At 50.5% G+C, this 18,400-nt stretch overlaps 1 protein-coding gene across 3 annotated transcripts in view; it reads left to right on the plus strand.

Moving 5' to 3' along the window:
* Togaram2 (TOG array regulator of axonemal microtubules 2) overlaps nt 1–18,400 on the plus strand; it is a 58,156-nt gene that overhangs the window by 15,596 nt on the left and 24,160 nt on the right. For all 3 annotated transcript variants that reach the window (XR_007595526.1, XM_050162937.1, XM_050162936.1), the window contains exons 3-11: nt 28–141; nt 2,045–2,332; nt 3,320–3,531; nt 4,205–4,395; nt 9,049–9,095; nt 10,173–10,339; nt 12,521–12,671; nt 13,497–13,661; nt 17,399–17,552. Coding sequence is in view for 2 of the 3 variants with exons in the window: in XM_050162937.1 (XP_050018894.1) it covers nt 28–141; nt 2,045–2,332; nt 3,320–3,531; nt 4,205–4,395; nt 9,049–9,095; nt 10,173–10,339; nt 12,521–12,671; nt 13,497–13,661; nt 17,399–17,552 (1,489 nt within the window). In the remaining variant the exon portion in view is untranslated. The remainder of the gene's footprint in view (nt 1–27; nt 142–2,044; nt 2,333–3,319; nt 3,532–4,204; nt 4,396–9,048; nt 9,096–10,172; nt 10,340–12,520; nt 12,672–13,496; nt 13,662–17,398; nt 17,553–18,400) is intronic.

Here is an 18,400-nt window from a genome sequence, read left to right on the forward strand (position 1 = left end):
ACCATTATCCTGTGATTTTGTCCCCAGCCAAAGTTCTGGCTCCAGTGGCTGTGAACTGTGGGAGTGTTCCTCGGACTAGCGCTGGGCTCCGAGTGCCCCCACCTGGAAGCATCGACTCTAGTCTTCTCGCTTATGGTGAAGGTGAGAGCCTGCTCTGGTGACTGGGTCACACCAAATGGCCCTGGTGGCCTCTCTGGGGTCTTTGGCCTGGAATTGGAGATGATCCTCTAGAAGCTACCCAGTCAAGACCACTGACTGGAGCTGGAACCACAGAGCCAGGAGGAGGATGGGATGACATCTGGATGTTGGGACATCCTCCAACTAGAGCAGGTGTTTTTGTATCGTGGCCCTTGTTTAAAATATTCCTAGAGACTAATTTTAGCACAGTGGAGGAAGTAGAGGATCAGAGTTCAAAATCATCCCCAGCTACAACGAGTCTGAAGCTAACCTTGGTACATAGATTCTTGTCTAAAAGAAAAAGAAGTTAAAAACTTACAATTATTCAAACTTGTAACCATTTAAATCTGACAAAACATTTATATACCAACTTTTATGTGTGTGGAGTGATGCCTAGTTTTAAAAATCATTTTAGGGAGTAGAGAAGAAAACAAAACAAAACAAAAACAGAGAACCACCCCCCAAAAAACTTAAACAAAAAGTATAAATGAACAAAAAATGTCTCCTTAGGGGATGAGGGTCTCCAGGGTTGGGAACGTGGTGCTATTGGTATGAATTAGCTCTTCTGGGAACCTGGGATTCCTCAAACTCCAGCAAGACAGGGCTGATCTCTCCAGGGGCCTGCATCTTGGGTTTAGGAATGCGCCGGGCTTGAGTAGCCCCACAAACATGGCTGCCTGCTCTGATGCTTGCCTTGACTCCACTCAGCCCCTCTGTCACCTTCTGCTCCTGGACTCTCCACTCCGGTGTCCAGCTATGGACTGCTAGGGCAGGGCTCAGTCCCTCTGGTCTGAGTGGAGGCTTCCACGGCTCTGGGTACTTATGTTCTCTCAGGTTGTGGCTGGTCAGGGAGTTTGGCCATCCTTGGGTTGTACGCCAGCTCCAGCTCAACCTCTGCAGACTGAGCATCAGGTCTTAGGACTTAGGTCCAGGGATTCCACGAAGTGAAACAACATGGAAGCCCCTCTGCAAGCACCCTGCCTACACTTCCCGTTGCTCTTCCAGGTTTTAGGACTCCTCCGGGTCTTGTAGTTTGCTGTTGCCTTCCTTCTATATCACTACTCACAGCAGCGAGCGCACTGAATATTTCTCTCTGTGACTTAGGGCACATCTCATATTTCCCTTGAACCTATTAACAGCATATCACATTCCTCTGACTCAAAGTCCCTTAGTCACAAAGCCTGTGCTCCACTCATCCCTGTCCCCCTGCCATTTGGGCCATGCTCAGTACACGGGCAGTGCCTACTGAGTGCAGGGCTTGAAGTCTACAGGTGAACACGACTTGTTCTGAAGGCCCGGCTTGTCCTTTGAATCCACGTTTGCTATTGTCGGTGCTCAGAGGTTGGCTCCTAGAGCCTTGTGGATGCATTCCCGGGGCAGACAGCCTTTTCCCTACGTATTTAGCATTTTTTGTCCATTCTGCATCAAGGCTGCCTACAGAGCCCCCCTTTTTTTTTTAAATATTTATTTAATTAGGTGTACAGCATTTCTTCCATGTGTGCCCGCAAGCCAGAAGGGGTGCCAGTTCTCATTACAGATGGTTGTGAGCCACCATGTGGTTGCTGGGAATTGAACTCAGGACCTCTGGAAGAGCAGGCAGTGCTCTTAACCTCTGAGCCATCTCTCCAGCCCCCTACAGAGCCCCTTTTGTCCCCTGAAGACTTCATGATACGGATCTCATTCAGGGTTATGTGTCTCGTGGCTCCACTAATCAATAAACGGTCCCCAGGGAGGTCTGAAACTCACAGAATGATTGGGATTCACCAGGCACATGGCCGACCTTTCTATGGAGACAACACAAACAAGCTCATGCCTGCTGTCACCTTGGGTCTCGGCTGGGAAGCTACTGCATGTCTGTTTCTCCTAGCCTCTCTGCAGCCAGTGTCAAGTGTCCTGCTAAGTGGTAAGAAGTCATCACAGCTCTTGAGTGGACACAAGGACCAGGGCAGCCGCACATTGGATGCTCCTTTGAAAGGCTGGCAGGCCAGGAACGGCTACTCCAGGAACCTTGGCGCTCTGCCCTTGGGGCCCCACCCTGTGGTAGCGATCCCCTCCTTGGAATCAGAGGCCAGCAGCGTGGCCCGGGACACTATTCAGATTAAGGACAAGCTCAAGAAGAGGCGGCTTTCAGAAGGCATGACAGCATCTTCTCAAGGTGAGGCATGACTCCGCCACTATCTGCTCTGAGGTTCAGTCTCTTAGGGGTTCACCGGGGCTGGTCAGTGGGCTTCTACTGATGGGGTGCTGCTTTGTGGGATATGTGGGGGACGGTGAGGATAAAGAGTAACAGATACTGGGAGAGAGCAGTGCGTCTTTGAGCCCACTTTAGGAGTGTCAAGGCGGCTCTGCCCTGGGTCAGTGGCTGTGCACCTGTGCACAGGGGTCAGCCCTTGTGTCTGCTTGGCACCAGACTGGCATTTTGTGGAAGCGTACAGAATGGCTGGGGTTTAGCCTATGGAGTCTATTCCCTGGGTCTTAGTGGATGTCTTATTATGTCCACATCTCTGACCAGGACATAGATCACAAACAACTAAAGGGAGGAAAGATTTACTTTGGCTCAAAATTTCAAGCCATAATGGGGAAGGCAGGGCGGGGCAGCTCCGTTCACAGCAACGGGTGCATGTGTCTGAGGCAGTTCACAAACCAGGATGCCCGAGCACAAGGCTGGACCTAGGGCCCAAGCTGTAACCTTCAAAGGCCTCTCCCGAGTGACCTACTTCTTTCCTCCTCCAGCTGGGCCTCATCTCCTAAAGCCTCCACAGTTGCTCCAAATAGCACAGGCAGCTGGGCAGAGTGCCCCAAACACGAGCCTGAGGAGGGACATTTTAGATCTGAAGTGAGGAACATGGAGGGTCACAGAGCTTCTAGCCAGGGTCAGCTGTCCCCTCTCTAAGCCCAACACTGCTTTTGTCTCCCCCCCCATGCCACCTTTGACTGAATTCTATGGAAATGAAAAGGGACCCTCAAAACCCTGTTTGTCTGCTGTTATGCAGGGTGTAGGGTGTCGGGTTAGAGGGAGCCCTGCTGTCTCCCCTCAGCATCCCTGTTTCTCCCAGGACTCAAGGTTGTAGGTTAGTATGGAAACCCCTTCTGCTCCCCATGCTCCAGGTCCTAACTCATTCCCCATCTTACTCTTGCTCAGCCTCTCTGGATCCTGGGGGAGGCCCCAAAGGAGTTCCTCTGAGGAGTATCATCCCCCGTACTACCTCACAGAGGCTGTTGAGGGTGGCCAGGCCAATGCCTCCCATCCAGAGTATCCCCACCACCCCTGAGGCCAACAGTACCAAGGAGAAGGACCTGGACCCTCCTGGGGGCAGACAGCATCTCCAGGACTCAGGAGCCAATGGCCAGGAGGTAAGGAGGTGCCGCAGCTCCGGGTCTTTACTGAAGTTATCCTATCTGCTTTTCTTTCCGTTACCAACCCTTGTCCCGGGCTCTGTGCATTTCTGTAAGATCTAGATCAAGATGGCATCGAGAGGGACTCAAGGCTGCCATTACACTTCTCCCCGAAACATTCCAGACCCCCACAGCTGGCCTGGGAGTTCGGGTGAGGGTGCTACCTGAGAGATACAGGGACTACAAAACTGTCTGTCCTACAGTTGGTAGCCCCAGGGATTTCCCTGGTATTCATGTCTCAGGATTTGCTTGGTTTTCTGGACACCTCTTGTTTAATGCCAATGAGTTGGCATGGGGGACCAACCCCGCCCCCAGTCCCTATTTTGTACATCTGTAAAAGCAGAGCTCTGGATCGGTGTTTTAGAGGGCCCCTTCTAGCTCTGATAGTCAAAGATTCTTCTGAGATGAGAAGAATGCAAAAGGAAATAAAAATAACAGAAGAGCCTGCCAGCCTTCCCAATGGAGTGGCCGACAAGGAATGACCTCTCCTGAGGGGGCTGGGGTGGGGCTAAGAGCCTGGGCCAGCATCCTTTCCCCAGCTGGCTTCTGGCGGGAGACACTCTGTGAGGTTACTAGGAGCTGAACTTACAGTGAGTCATGCTTCCAAGGACCAGGCTCCCTTTCCCTCCAGGTACAGATTTCCAGGCAATACCTGCATTGCCACGATGAGAAGATGCACAAGTCTCTAGGAGGCATTGTGATCCCGCCCATTCCGAAGGCCCGGCCGCCCACAGGGACCTCTTCTTGCACGCCCGGCTCCCTGCCCAGCTCCCTGGGTCCAGGCCAAGATGTGCTTCCGGGACCAAGGGCCCCACATACTCGGTAAGGGGTCAATCTCAGATCTCAGTTCTGTTTATAGACATCTCTCCTGTAATTTGTGCACCCCAACCCCCAAATTCCCTTGGGCTCCTCATTGCTAAATCACCATGATAGGCACAGCTTTGAGGTGTCAGGCTTGGGACAGGTAAAATGCCCCACCATGAGCCCCAGACCTATGGAAGCTGTAGCATTGATGTTGGGGCTTCTTTGACTCATGATGATAGCGATGTGGGCAGCTTGTTTTCTAGTTTCTTTGTGTGTACAGTTGCCATAGTGATGAATAAAATACAGTTTGTTTCAGGGCATGATCAAGTTCATGGAGGATCTTTATTACTATGTATTTTCTTAACTGCTGGATACGAAAACCAACACCATTATCACGTATATGAGGGTGTGCATGTTTGTGTGTGCATATGTGTGAGCATATGGATTTTCCATGAAGCTTTTGGACTTAAAGAGGGGCTCTTTGTACCCAGAAACAGTTGGGGCAGTGGCTCTGAGTACTATGAATCTTCTTGTAAAAAAACAAAACAAAACAAAACCAAAACCAGGCAGAGTCTTCGAAATGACTTGAGAGTCATACAGTGGCCAGCCCAGACAGTCAGAGTGAGTGGGCAGGGATTCATATACCACATGTCTGTGAGTTTATGTCTGTGATCATGTTTGTGTATGTGTGTGAGTAGGTATACACACACGTGAGTGTATGTGCCTGAACATATGTGAGTGTATGCTCGCTGACCATGAGCCTGGCTCTCCTAGTATGGTCTAATAGTTTACTTTTCTACTGCTATGATAAAACACCACAGGACCAGGACAAGTTCTAGAAGGAAGAGTTTATTTGGAATTATAGTTCCAGTGGGGAAGAGTCTGCTGTGGCGGGGAAGCATGCGGCATGGTGGCACAGGATGCTGAGAGCTCATATCTTTATCCTTGGTCAGGAAGCAGAGCATTCCTGGGAAGAGAAGCCCTGGGAATAGCGTGAAGCTTTTGAAACCCCAAAGCCTGCCCTCAAATGGCATAGTTCCTCCAGCAAGGTCGCACCTTCTAAACCTACCCAAATATTGCCACCCAATCTGCACCAAGTGTTCAAATGCCAAGACTATGGGGGACGTTTCTCACTTAAACCACTCCATAGAGTTGTCATATCTTCCTTCCACATCTTTGGCCTGATGGTCCAGGATCTCCCATTTCTCTCTGGCTTCCTTGACCTCCTGTCTCCTGTGCTACCTTCTCCCCCTGTACACCCATGGCCCCATCTCTCTACAGCCTTTCTGGGACGTGAGAACGTGTTTGTGTACCAGCTCCTGGATGGGAGCGCTCTTCCATTTCCACTTTCACCGGCAGCTCACCTGCTCCTCCGGACCGGCTTTCCTTACTGTGGGATATTTCCCTTCGTCAGACTCCTCTCCTCTTTGCAGCGATAATGGTGGAGTCCTTTCTCCTGTGTCATGACTTAACTCTCTCGTATCTTTTGGACTGTGGCCAGCCGTCCACTTTTCTCCTTCCTCTCCCCTCTGGTTTTACATCCATGTCTTCTCTTACATGTTCCCTTTCTTCTGTCACTTAAATTTACACACCCTCGGAATTCCTGATTTTCTTCTGGAGCCCTGGGTGATGGCCTTGCCCTGGAGACCCACACTCTCCCTGGGAACCTTTGGTTTCTTTGGCAGATGCTGGTCATCATTAGAGGAAGTAGGGGGAAAGGGAGAATGCATCTTACCATGGCAACACGAGGCACCTTGTGCTTCCCCAGATTGCCCTTTCGTGGAGAAGCTGCCCTTTGCTGGCACCTTCAGCAGTCTGACTGTGGCTTCCTGTGCCCCCGGTCCCTCACTGAGTGGCCTCCCCATACCTTTCACAACAACAGGATGCACAGAAGCTCCCACATGTTCTTGTCCCTGTCATTCTCTCCCACGTTGCACTTACAGCTGCTTCATAGTGTCACCCAAAGGTCCTGACCTGCTGTCTCCATCCCTTGCTGTCCAGCCTCACCTGATTTCACCCCCCATGCAGCCAACCCTTCTACGACTTTCTCCTTCCTACACCCCTTGCTAGCCCTGAGAGGAGCCTGCTTGGTTTGACCTTGGGGAGCCCCTCACCCTCCTGTGCTACATACAGGGTCCATCTCGCGCTGTTGTGGGTGTGCTGATTCCTGGCTCAGAGACTCACTCCTATGTGGCACTCTTTTTTTTTTTTTTTTTTTTTTTTTTTTTTTTTTTTTTTTTTTTTTTCGAGACAGGGTTACTCTGTAGCTTTGGTGCCTGTCCCGGAACTACCTCTTGTAGATCAGGCTGGCCTCGAACTCCCAGAGATCCCAGCACTCGGGAGGCAGAGGCAGGCGGATCTCTGTGAGTTTGAGACCAGCCTGGTCTACAAGAGCTATGTGGCACTCTTTTATCCTTCACGACAACACTGTCCTTCCAGCCTGGCCTCAGCTGGCTTGCACGGCTGGCCAGGATAGAAAGTGGCCACCTCTGCTTTGCCCACATGACACAGAGTGTGTATCCACCCCCACCTCCCTTCCATTGTCTCATTGGTTTAACTAACACATCTTGGCTATTTAAATTGATTTTTGTTTCTTTTTATGCTGTTCATTTTATTTATTTTGTCTTGTTTAAACCTCATCCTATTCTTTAACTTGGCACTTTATAGGACAAGGGCCGTAGCTCAAAAACCTGTGATGCTAAGCTTGGTGCCTGGCATGAATTAGTCACATAGAAAACACCTGCCTCAGGTGGATCTCAGTGAGTTCAAGGCCAGCCTGGACTACAGAGTGAGTTCCAGGACAGGCTCCAAAGCTACACAGAGAAATTCTGTCTCTAAAACCCAAATGAAGGAATGAGTAAATTAATAAATAAAATAAAACACCTGCCTTATGCTGTCCTGCAATTCTGTAAGGCTGTCTAGCAAATGGATGGGAAAATCATTCTATTGCTATTTTGTTGATTCCTTCATTCATTCACCCACCTGACCACTTATCTACTTAAAAACTATTAAGTGCCTACTATCTGCTAGGTGCTTTGGAAACCAGGGTGACTAAGTCTTTGGGGATGAGAGAGATTTGTGTGCACATCATTGGGTTCAAGTCCAACGAGACTGGAGGTGGAGCAGAAGGCTGCCTGCCATGTTGGGAAGCCCAATAGAAAAGCATCTCAGTCTAGCTGGGGCCATTTCTTGGAGGAATTCTGAGGACAGCACGAGATGGAGAGAAAGATACACAGGGAGGAATGACTGTGGTGTTTGGGAAGCTACAAAGCTCTCACTGTGCATGAGATAGGCTCAGCCATCTGAGGGGCCTGGGAGTGCCCTCCTGAGGGGTGCAACCCCTGTCTTGAAGCAAGTAGGTGTCATCAAAAGCTCTTAGGTGTGGGGATCAGATAAGCTCTGACTTTAGGAGGCCACTGTGAGGCTGGGGAGATGGCTTGGCAGGTAAACATTTGTGGTGTAGTCGTGAGAGCTGGGTCCTTAGAACCACATGAAATCTGGTGGCCGTCATGGCTCATGCTATGACCCCAGGGTGTGAGAGGTGGAGAGGGAACCCTCAGAGCAAACTGGGTAGCCACACCAGCTGAAGCAGTGAGTCCTGGGTTCAGTGAGAGACCCTGCCTCAAAATGTAAGGTAGGGAGCGATGAAGGGAGACACAGCGTCAGCCTTGAGCCTCCAGGTACATGCACACACATGCACAGACACTTGCATGTGCGCCTTCCGTGTATGCACCCCCACAGCGAAACACAAACAGGCATGTACAACATATATGTACATTTTTGAAAAGTGTGGTGAGCAGTGGAGAGGAGGAGAGATGGCTTAGCAGCTACAACACTTGCCACGAAGCCCAGGCCAAGGCAGGGGCTGTGGCAGGAGCTGAGGGGGAGCGTCCTAGGTCCTCTGTCCAGGTAGAGTCAAAGACGTGAGTCTAGTTTAAGACAGCAGGTTTCGTGTGGATGCTGTTACCTAGGAAACAGATGATCTCACAGCCAGGGAAGGGCCTAGGACTGTGCCTGGACTCTCAGCCTGGCCCGGTGGATAATCAACCAATCCAGTCTTTGTGTAAGGAACTCTATCTCCTTGTTGTGCGGTGTTTTACTCTTTTGGCCTTTTGGGGGGTCTGCCAACCAGCTCACAAATTAATCACACACGGAGGCTTAGTCTTAGTTATGAATGCCCAGTTTTAGCTTGGCTTGTTTCCGGCCAGCTTGTCTTATCTTAAATTATTCCATCTACCTTTTCCCTCTGGGCTTTTATCTCTCTCTATTTGTGTATACCTTACTTTACTTCTTTCTCCGTGGCTTGCTGTGTAGCTGGGTGGCTGGCCCCGGATGTCCTTTCCTTCTCCTGCTCCTCTCTCCTTTCTGGTTTCTCCTATTTATACTCTCTGTCTGTCCCGCCCATCCTCGCTCCTGCCTCGCTATTGGCCATTCAGCTCTTTATTAGATGATCTGGTGTTTTAGACAGGCACAGTAACACAGCGTCACAGAGTTAAACGAAGGCAGCAGAAACCAAAGTCATACACCATAAGATGAGACTCTCCCACAGCTCTTGCCATTGTGGCAGGGAAACCAGCCCCATCTCTGTCCATCTCCCTCTCTCCCCACCTTCTTGCCCCAGTGTCTCTGGCTAACTAGATCTTATATAGTTCTTTCCTCTCTCACTTTAAGGTTGACTTGTGAGAATGGGCCTCTGGAGAAGACCCCTTCCTCTCTGGGTACGTGTTTCCATCAGCTCTCATCTTGTTTCTCCTTCTTCACATCCATGGCCTGGGTTGTGGAATTAGACCAGCGGAGATCTGAGGACCCCTCATTTCACAGACAGATGGGGAAGATGCCACCACACTGGTGACAGGGTGACAAGTGGTGACAAGCCTGTATCAGGGACTAGGAAGGCGTCTGGTCTACCGAGCACCAGACACACACGAGTTCATATAGCTCATGACAGTCCAGATGAGGGAGATGTGCTGTTGCTTTTTGGTGAATCAGGTGAACTGGGCTGAGTAGTTTGGTCCAGGCCACTTGGAGGCTCACTGAGCTCACAGTACTGCTCTCAGAGCCCGAAATGCAGCCTGCAAAGCAGAACTGCATTGGGGATTGCACTGGGGCAGAGTGGATCTGATATGGTATCAAGCATATAGTGATGTCCTCACAGGGCAGAGGGAGGAACTAGTGACCAAAGAGCTGTGGAGAAACACAGACACAAAATGCCCTTTCCAGTCCTGAGCACCCCCAGATGGCAGTCCCAGTACCAATGAACCCTGGTTAGCTGCTGCTCTCAAGGTGACGAATGACCACATTTAGAGGGCAGGAGAAAATTAAGGAACCCATCCCTATTCTGTCTCTATTTAAGAAAAAGAAATGTACCTTTAAATCCATTGGTTGGGAAAATACAGAGTGATGGTGAGATTCTATAGAACTGGCATTTGGAAATGAACTTTGCCTGGCCTCAGTTTTCCCATCTGTGAAGTGAGAGGGTTGGTCTAGTTTTCAAAAATTCTCTGACCCCTTCTGGGTCTGCTGGAGTGGCATAAATGTTTGACTCTGTTTTTCCACCCTCTCCTCTTCTTAGAATAAAATATTCATGGCTTGCTTTCTGAATGAATGAAGGAGGGAGGGAATGAGTAAATGGGAAATAATGTGACCCTTGACATCCCTGGCAATGCTATCTGACTTCCCCATTAGGGAAGTGTGGGCCAGAAGAAGTGAGGAATGAGGCCTTGCAGTCAAGGGTCAGGGACCCATTGACAGCCCACACTACGGTCCTCAGCTCTATCCCTGCTCTTGCTTCTCAGAGCCAAAGCCTTTGGTCCCAGGGGTCAAAGCCAACTGTGCTGAAGACCCCCCTAAGTCCCTGGCTTCGTCACAGTCTGCCTCTACTCCGACAACATTCTCCTCTAGCGATGCCAAAGAAGCCCACTCCCTGGTGAGCAGAGAAGACCAGAAGGAGTCCAGCGCCAAGGTACCAGGGAAGTGACAGGAGAATGAAGCCGAGGTCCGAATGGCTGGATGGAAGCATCCTTCAAAAATCTGCTGTGCGGGGCTAAGCTGGTGGGGAATGTAGAAGTGGGGTAGTGGGGTGGGGTGGGGGGAGGGGGGCTGAGGATGAGGTTGGGACTGGGAACAGGGGAGAATGCAGATGGAAGGAGAGCTGGAAGGACAGAAGACGGTCACGTGTGGGCTGGGAGGGAGTGGGATGCGGGGAAGAGCACAGAAAGCTTAGGTGAACCAGGCTGAGTAATTTGAACTGACCCCCAAGATAGCAGCCCAGAGGCAGCTGACTCAGAGGCTCAAGGGCCCAAGCTGCACTTGTCAGGCTGACAAATACCTCACACTTGGAAGGTGACCTTCAGGAGGAGGTGGCTTCTCTTCCCTGACTGAGATGAATTTAGTCGACCTTACAGAGTCATTGTTGTGGGATCCTCGTGTTTGTCCTTTGAAACAGCCTACAGCAGCTCAGATCTGAACCGGATATGAAAGGCCTGCCCTGAGCAGGTGCTGCATTACAGCCAGAGATACCGCACTGGCAACACGAGGGCCAGGCTCCGTTCTAACGGGGGTGGCTATGAAAAGTCTATGTGACATGACTTATTCTCCAGCCTGCTGCAGCCACTCTCTCCATAGTCATTCCACAGGTCCCGGCATGGCGAGTTGATCTGTCCCCATCATGTTATCCCAGCTCCAAGGGCCCCCTTGCTCACCACCATCTCCTGTTCCGGCTCCCTCCATCAACACCCAAGCATTAGCCTTTGGAAACTTCCTTGTATCAGTAGCATTCTCCCCGAGTCCAGATCACCCCTTAGCCTTTTCATCTTAACACCACAACCCACCCCCAAAACACCTGTTCCTCCTGAGCACACTCCAGTCTGGCAGCCTCACTCCCCATCGCCCAACTGAGGTCCCAAACGCCCTCTCTCAATCCTCTTTTGCCTTGGGCCAGCTTTTGTGACTCTGTTGCGACATGTCCCTCTTCAATTTTCCACCTAGAAAATTCCCACCTGAGAAAGAAGGTGTAGGAACATGATGGACAGCTCAGTTCCTCCTTTGTAACCCCCCCCCCCCCATCTTCCTGACCTGTAGACACTGAGGACCAGGGCTCAGTCCTTCGGTCTCTGGCCTACTTAATTATCCCAGAGTGTGGGCTGCAGTCCATGGCAACAAAAGCTGTGCCGAAAGTACAGCAGGCGAAAGACTCTCAAAGTCTTTACCACTCTCTGCTTACCTCCAGCATCACTACTTAAATATCTAATTAGGTTCAGAGCCTACTGTGCCTACTTCTGAATCCTTACCCCACAGGGTGCCCACCCAGCCAATGACAATTCCTAGCTGCTCAGGCTCCAAATTCCAGGTCCACTTTTGACTTCTCTTCCTCTCTCTTTCTCCCTATTTATTTTATTTTATTTTATTTATTTTTTTGAGATAGGGTTTCTCTGTAGCTTTGGGGTGTGTTCTGGATGTGTCTTTGTAGACCAGGCCGGCCTTGAACTCAGAGATCCACCTGCCTCTGCCTCCTGAGTGCTGCTGGGATTAAAGGCATGCGCCACCACACCTGGCTCCATTTTTACAACTTCTTAAGAATATCAAGCTATTTAAAGATAAAATGTTCTGACAATCTAGCTTTTGGAGAAACTCCTTACCTGAAAGTTGGATCCTGCCATACTTCTGCTCAAGAGGTGACAGGCTACCTCTCACACTGGTTTTTAGGGCTCACGACAAAGGCTGCGGCTTTTCCTTAGAAGGGCATAAGAGGTCACTTAGAGTCTTGAGCTCCTGCTTGTGCCAGGCACACCCCAGCCTCAGGGACTTTCTATTACCCTGCTAAAACACTTTTCTCCTCCAAACTCTGCTCTGCTGTCTCTCTTCCTTTTTGTTTCCCCTTAAATGTCATCCTGCAAGGGTCTCATAGCTACAACTTTGGGTTTCTTCGTTGAAGTCAAAGCCGCCATCTCTGTTGCTGTACTTTCTCCTAGCCTATCTCATTGGACTTTATAGACAGGTCACTGTTTATTGTCTGCGCCGCACCCCTGCCGTGAAACTCCCAGGGGACTAGGACCTAGCTGTGCTCCGTCTCTGGATGGATGAAGCTATAGAAAGACTGGTTGTGTTCCCAAGGTTAACAGACACCTCCTTGACCTTGTTCCAGGTCCAATTCACCATTTCTAAGTCGGCCCAGGAAAAGATGCGGCTGAAGCAGATGAAGGAGATGGAGCTGCTTCGGAGGACAAAGGAGCCAGAACGGGAGCAGGAACTGGCTTCCCAGGACTTGGGCACATGGAGAACTTCAGCAAAGGAAGGTACTAATGCCCTGGGTGGGAGTACCGGTGCCCCAGGTGGAGTACCCATGCTCTGGGTGGTGTACTGGTGCCCTGGGTGGAGTGCCGGTGCCCTGGGTGTGAGTAACCGTGCCCTGGGTGGTGTACTGGTGCCCTGGGTGGAGTACTGGTGCCCTGGGTGTGAGTAACCGTGCCCTGGGTGGTGTACTGGTGCCCTGGGTGGAGTACTGGTGCCCTGGGTGTGAGTAACCGTGCCCTGGGTGGTGTACTGGTGCCCTGGGTGGAGTACTGGTGCCCTGGGTGTGAGTAACCGTGCCCTGGGTGGTGTACTGGTGCCCTGGGTGGTGTACTGGTGCCCTGGGTGGTGTACTGGTGCCCTGGGTGGAGTACTGGTGCCCTGGGTGGAGTGCCGGTGCCCCAGGTGGAGTACCCATGCTCTGGGTGGTGTACTGGTGCCCTGGGTGGTGTACTGGTGCCCTGGGGTGTGAGTAACCGTGCCCTGGGAGGTGTACTGGTGCCCTGGGTGGTGTACTGGTGCCCTGGGTGGTGTACTGGTGGCCTGGGTGGAGTACTGGTGCCCTGGGTGGAGTACTGGTGCCCTGGGTGGAGTGCCGGTGCCCTGGGTGTGAGTGCCGGTGCACCAGGTGGATGTCTCCACTGGGAAAATCTCCTGGACAACTCCTGGGCTTTCAGCCTTCCAAAAGAGGGGCAACCTTTATCTCCTCCCCGTCTCCACCCTGAGACAGGATAGGGAATCTTGTCTCCTCCCTTGTCACCTGCTGATCACGGAAACTTGATGCCAGGGAGGTGGAGGACCTCCTTAGTGTAGGATTTTTCCCCCCACAGGCCTCCTTCCTTTGCGGGGCAGTGGAACCATGTCTGTGCCCACCGGGCTGAGCAGCCCACACAGAAATAATGTCGGAGTCCTCTTGAGGAAGCGGGCCAACCGAGCCTCCCTGCCCAGCATCCCTGTCAGCAAGCAGGAGCCTAGCTTTGCCCGCCATGCATCAGGTGGGACTATCTATTTGGGCAGTCTCTGGGTGCTCTGAGGTGTGGCCAGGGAGACCTTGGCTACCTTTGTCGTGTTCGTCTTACTAAGAGAGACAGTGTCTGGGGCCCATAATTATCCATGGGCCAGGCTAGGGGGCCCATGATGGCTCAGCTAGCAAGAAGATGACTAGGCAGTTCTGCGAGCCTAGTGTGAGTCTTAGAGAGCCAAAGATGCTGGCAAGGAACAACTTCCCAGGGAAGATCTTGGAAGCCTGCTTGTGACTTCATACAGTTGGGACTTTATGGGGCTGGCTAGGACCAAGGAATCTGTAGATGTTGCAAGGACCCCTCAGGGAAGGTGCCAATGAACCAGGGGGAGCTGTGTCCCACTTTCAAAGGAGCCTTGCTTTTTTTTTTTTTTTTTAAAGTAAAGGTTGAAATGAATAATTCTGATTCAGATTTCCGTTTTCTGTCATGTAATGATGGCAGAGCTTTGGTATTATAAATATTTTTGACTTCTCGTCTCCTTCTCTGTATCTTTTCAATTGTGTCAAATAGAAAGCCTTAAGTTGGGTCTCCTTTTTAGTTTCTATCATCTTATTGTTATCACGGTGTGATGGGTCTTGCTATTTCTCCTTTGATCTTTGTACCCTGCTCTCTCAGGTGCTAGGGTCATAGGTGTGTATACTGTGCTGGCCTTTGTTTTTGGTTTTGTTTTAACAAAGAGACCCACAATGAGGTTCAGAGGTTCCATAAGCTGAAATTTCATAGTTGGACCTTTAAAGATTATTCCAGTTTTAGTATAAAAAAATCATGGTCTGAGCTGGGCGATGGTGGCGCACGCCTTTAATCCCAGCACTCAGGAGGCAGAGGCAGGCGGATCTCTGTGAGTTCAAGACCAGCCTGGTCTGCAGAGCTATTTCCAGGACAGGCTCCAAAGCCACAGAGAAACCCTGTCTCGAAAAAACAAAACAAAAACAAACACAAAAAATTCATGGTCTGAAGAAAAAGAAAAAAGAAAAAAAATCATGGTCTATCACAAGCAGTACTAGTTTACCTGGTATGACTGTGACCTAAAATTTCCTTTAAAGTAAATTCCTTTAGGATTGAGAAAGAGGCTTGATTCGAAGGAGAGTTAAGAGATTAAAATTATAGGTAATTAGGAGATGGGCTTGGCTAGTCAGGCTTTAGCTTAGTGGTACGGCACTTGATTAAATGAGCAAGGCCCAGCTTTATCTTTCTGTCTCTATCTCTGTGCTGTCTGTCTGTCTGTCTGTCTGTCTGTCTGTCTGTCTCTCATGAGGGAGAGGGGTTAGCAGATGTCCTCCTCAACAGCCGACTGGTGAGGAGTCACCATCCTGTGCGCCCCGTGGCCTGGGTTGTGTGTGAGAGAGAATGAATCACGAATGTGATCTGTCTCACCCATCCCACTCACTTTGTAGATAAGCAGACTGGAGGGCCCAAGCCTCAAAGCCACCCACATCGATGGCGGGCCACCAGCCCGAGCCTTGGGCTGCTGAGTCTTGATCCACTAGGGTCTGCTACTGTCTCGTTATTGAAGCTACTCAGGCTTGTGAGCAGATGATTAGGAACCGGCAACGTCTTTGACCTCCCTGGAAACTGAGTCTGAATCCTCTTACTCTCCCCTCCCTGACAGCCGTGGGAGGGTCACTTGAGCTGCTTTCTCAGTTACAGCTGCACCTTGTTTTTGGCTGGTCTGAAAATGATGGAATCTCAGGACTGGAAACTTGGTTGTCTTCACAGCTGTAATAAACTTCTTGAGATTCCAGCCTTTCTCAGGAGACCAGGTGCCTGGAGATCAGCTCGCCTGCATTTCTTCAATCCCCTCTCTCTCTCTCTCTCTCTCTCTCTCTCTCTCTCTCTCTCTCTCTCTCTCTCTCTCTCTCTCTCTCTCTCTCCATGTATGCATGTGTACGCGCGTGTACACAGAGAATGGAAATTCCTGGGCACTAGTGGGAAGGCATACTCAAGGGTATTGTAGAGAAGCTGGTAGGAGAGGGGCATCCTAAGACAAAATCAAGACAAACCCTATAGGCTAGAAGCTGAAGTGACCCCTGTAGGACCTTGTGTGTCTGAATGTGTTTCTATGTGCAAGTATGTGCTTAAAATCTAGGTGGGCGTAAATGATGCTGGAGGATGGTGTGCAGGCTGGGCGGGTAGTAGAAGGCTGGTTATTAGTACTATTGGTGGTGCAGGACTATATCAACAGACACCCGGAAGGCTGAGGTAAGAAGATTGAATGCAAGGCCAGGCTGGGCTGCAGAATGAGTTCAAGGCCAGCTTGGGTGATTTAATGAGACCTTGTCTAGAGATAAAAAGTAAAGAGGGGCCGGGTGGTGGTGGCGCATGCCTTTAATCCTAGCACTCTGTGAGTTCGAGACCAGCCTGGTCTACAAGAGCTATTTCCAGGACAGGCTCCAAAGCCACAGAGAAACCCTGTCTTGAAAAACAAAAACAAAAACAAAAAAACCCAAAAAACAAACAAACAAACAAACAAAAAACCCCCCCAAAAAAGTAAAGAGGGGACTGGTGATATAGCTCAGTGTTATAGTTCTTGACTGGCATGTTGGAGGGTTGTAAGTTCAATCTCCAGTAAAACACACACACACACACATACACACACATACATACACGCTCACTCACATACACACTCTTACATACACACATGCTCATGTGCACACACACAGACACTCACCAATGCACCCAGATCCAGGATCTCCTGAGTGTACTATAGTGAAAGTCATTCTGACATAGTGAAAGTCAGCTGGGGCTGACAGATGCCCTCCAGAGCCTGAACAGCAGTGACTGGTGAGGTGGCTCCCACATTGTATGACCTGTGGCTTGGACTGGGGGGGGGTTATTTAGGAGGGCTACAGAAGAGCTCCTGGCCCCCAACTTCACTCTTCCTTTATCCCTAGTGTCTGCTGCGAGGGAACCAGATAACCCTCGCAGCAGAACTATCCAAGACGGGAGACATGGTGGAGAGCACTCAATGTCAGCTGGGTGATGGAGGAGCTGAGGGCTGTGTTGTGTCTCTGAAATTTCTCCCTGTTCTTCTAGAATTTTGTGTGATTCTAGCATCTATGCATAAGAAAGAAGACATGTTCTGTTCTCTGTCTGTCTGTCTGTCTCTCTCTGTGTATGCGTGTGTTGACTAGGCCAAGAGCCCCACAAATACTAGGCAAGCATCCTACATGCCAGCCATTTTTGTTCCCGTTTTCTCTCAGCCTTTGAAAGTGACCCTGCAGGTGACCATCTCCCCTCATCTTTTCACTGCCCCCTGCCTTCCTTCAGCAGTCTGTGGGAGTACTTCCGTGCTCAGGCGCTCTCACGAGAGGAGGGATGCTTGGAGGAACGGAATGGCGGTTCAGGGATGAGCGTGAGCTTAAATTGCTATCAAGTGGGCAGGGAGCCTTTCAACAGCTTATTGTGCCATATCCCAGCCAAGGTCGGGAAGAGCTGGAGGAGAGGCACAGGCTCAGAGGCCTTCCACACAACGCCCAGCAGCCAGTGTCCCTAAGGTAATGCAGTCGGTGTTGATGTGAACAATAGGTGGAAAGTTAGGGCAAGTGAGGCACAGATGATGACTTTGCCACATCCAGGCTCTTCCCCCTCTGTGTATGGGGCTGCACTGAATGCCAGGCTCAGTGTCTGAGAATTAGCAGTCTCTCTCTCTCTCTCCTCCATCTTCTCCATCCTCTCGGGTGAAGCTTGCTGTCTCTCTTCCTCCAATGCAGCTAACTCGCTACCCGCTGTGCTTACCCTGGGCTCTCCTGAATGGGAGGAAGAGGAGGAGGAGGTGGACCTTCGAGCCTTCATGGAGTTAAGACCCTTCTCGAACCCAGAGCTGGGGCTGACAGATGCCCTCCAGAGCCTGAACAGCAGTGACTGGTGAGGAGGCTCCCACATTGTATGACCTGTGGCTTGGACTGGGGGGGGTTATTTAGGAGGGCTACAGAAGAGCTCCTGGCCCCCAACTTCACTCTTCCTTTACCCCTAGTGTCTGCTGCTATGGAAGAAGTGTGTGTGTGCACGTGTATGCAGATGTGCAGGTGTGTGTATGCACACATGTAGTTCATATGTGTAATGTCGCTAACTTCTTGTACATGCCCTGGGCCCTTCCAAATGAGCCCGTGTATTGTTCTGTGACATGTGAGAGCCACACATGGCCAGTAGGACTTTGACTACAGAACAAAGGGACCAAGAAAAGTCACAACTTTATTCCTCTACATCAAGTTTATTAATTTATGTTTTAAAACAGGGTCTCAGGTATCCCAGACGGTCCTTGAACTCTCTGAGAATAACCTTGAACTTCTGATCCTTCTGCCTCTGCCTTCTGAGTGCAGGGGTGACAGGCATGTGCCACCATGTGCAGTCTATGTGGTGTTGGGCCTTGCACATGCTAAGACAGCATCCTCCTAATAAAGATATGTCCCTATCTGAATCAAGTTTAGTATAAGTGTTCTCCCACTATGCAATTGAGACTGTGCTCTTAGTCACTAGGGAAGCAGTGGCCCAGGACACTTGCAGGAGCCTTCCGATCTGCAGGCCTCACTTTAAGTAACTTCCTGGCATTGTCTGTCTTATGTCAAAGACCCTAGCAGGTCCTGGGTGGCCAGAGTGGAGGGCCAGCCTAGAGCCCATAAGCCAGCTTGTATTGACCTTCTGGGTTTCCAAACCTGGGTGTTGTCACCCTTAGAAACCTTGCTTCTGAGGCCGTGAAATCACACCCTGCTGGG

This window comes from Alexandromys fortis, unplaced genomic scaffold (assembly GCF_014885135.2).
Source record: "Alexandromys fortis isolate MF-2015 unplaced genomic scaffold, M_Fortis_MF-2015_v1.1 scaffold_148, whole genome shotgun sequence".
Taxonomy (NCBI): domain Eukaryota; kingdom Metazoa; phylum Chordata; class Mammalia; order Rodentia; family Cricetidae; genus Alexandromys; species Alexandromys fortis.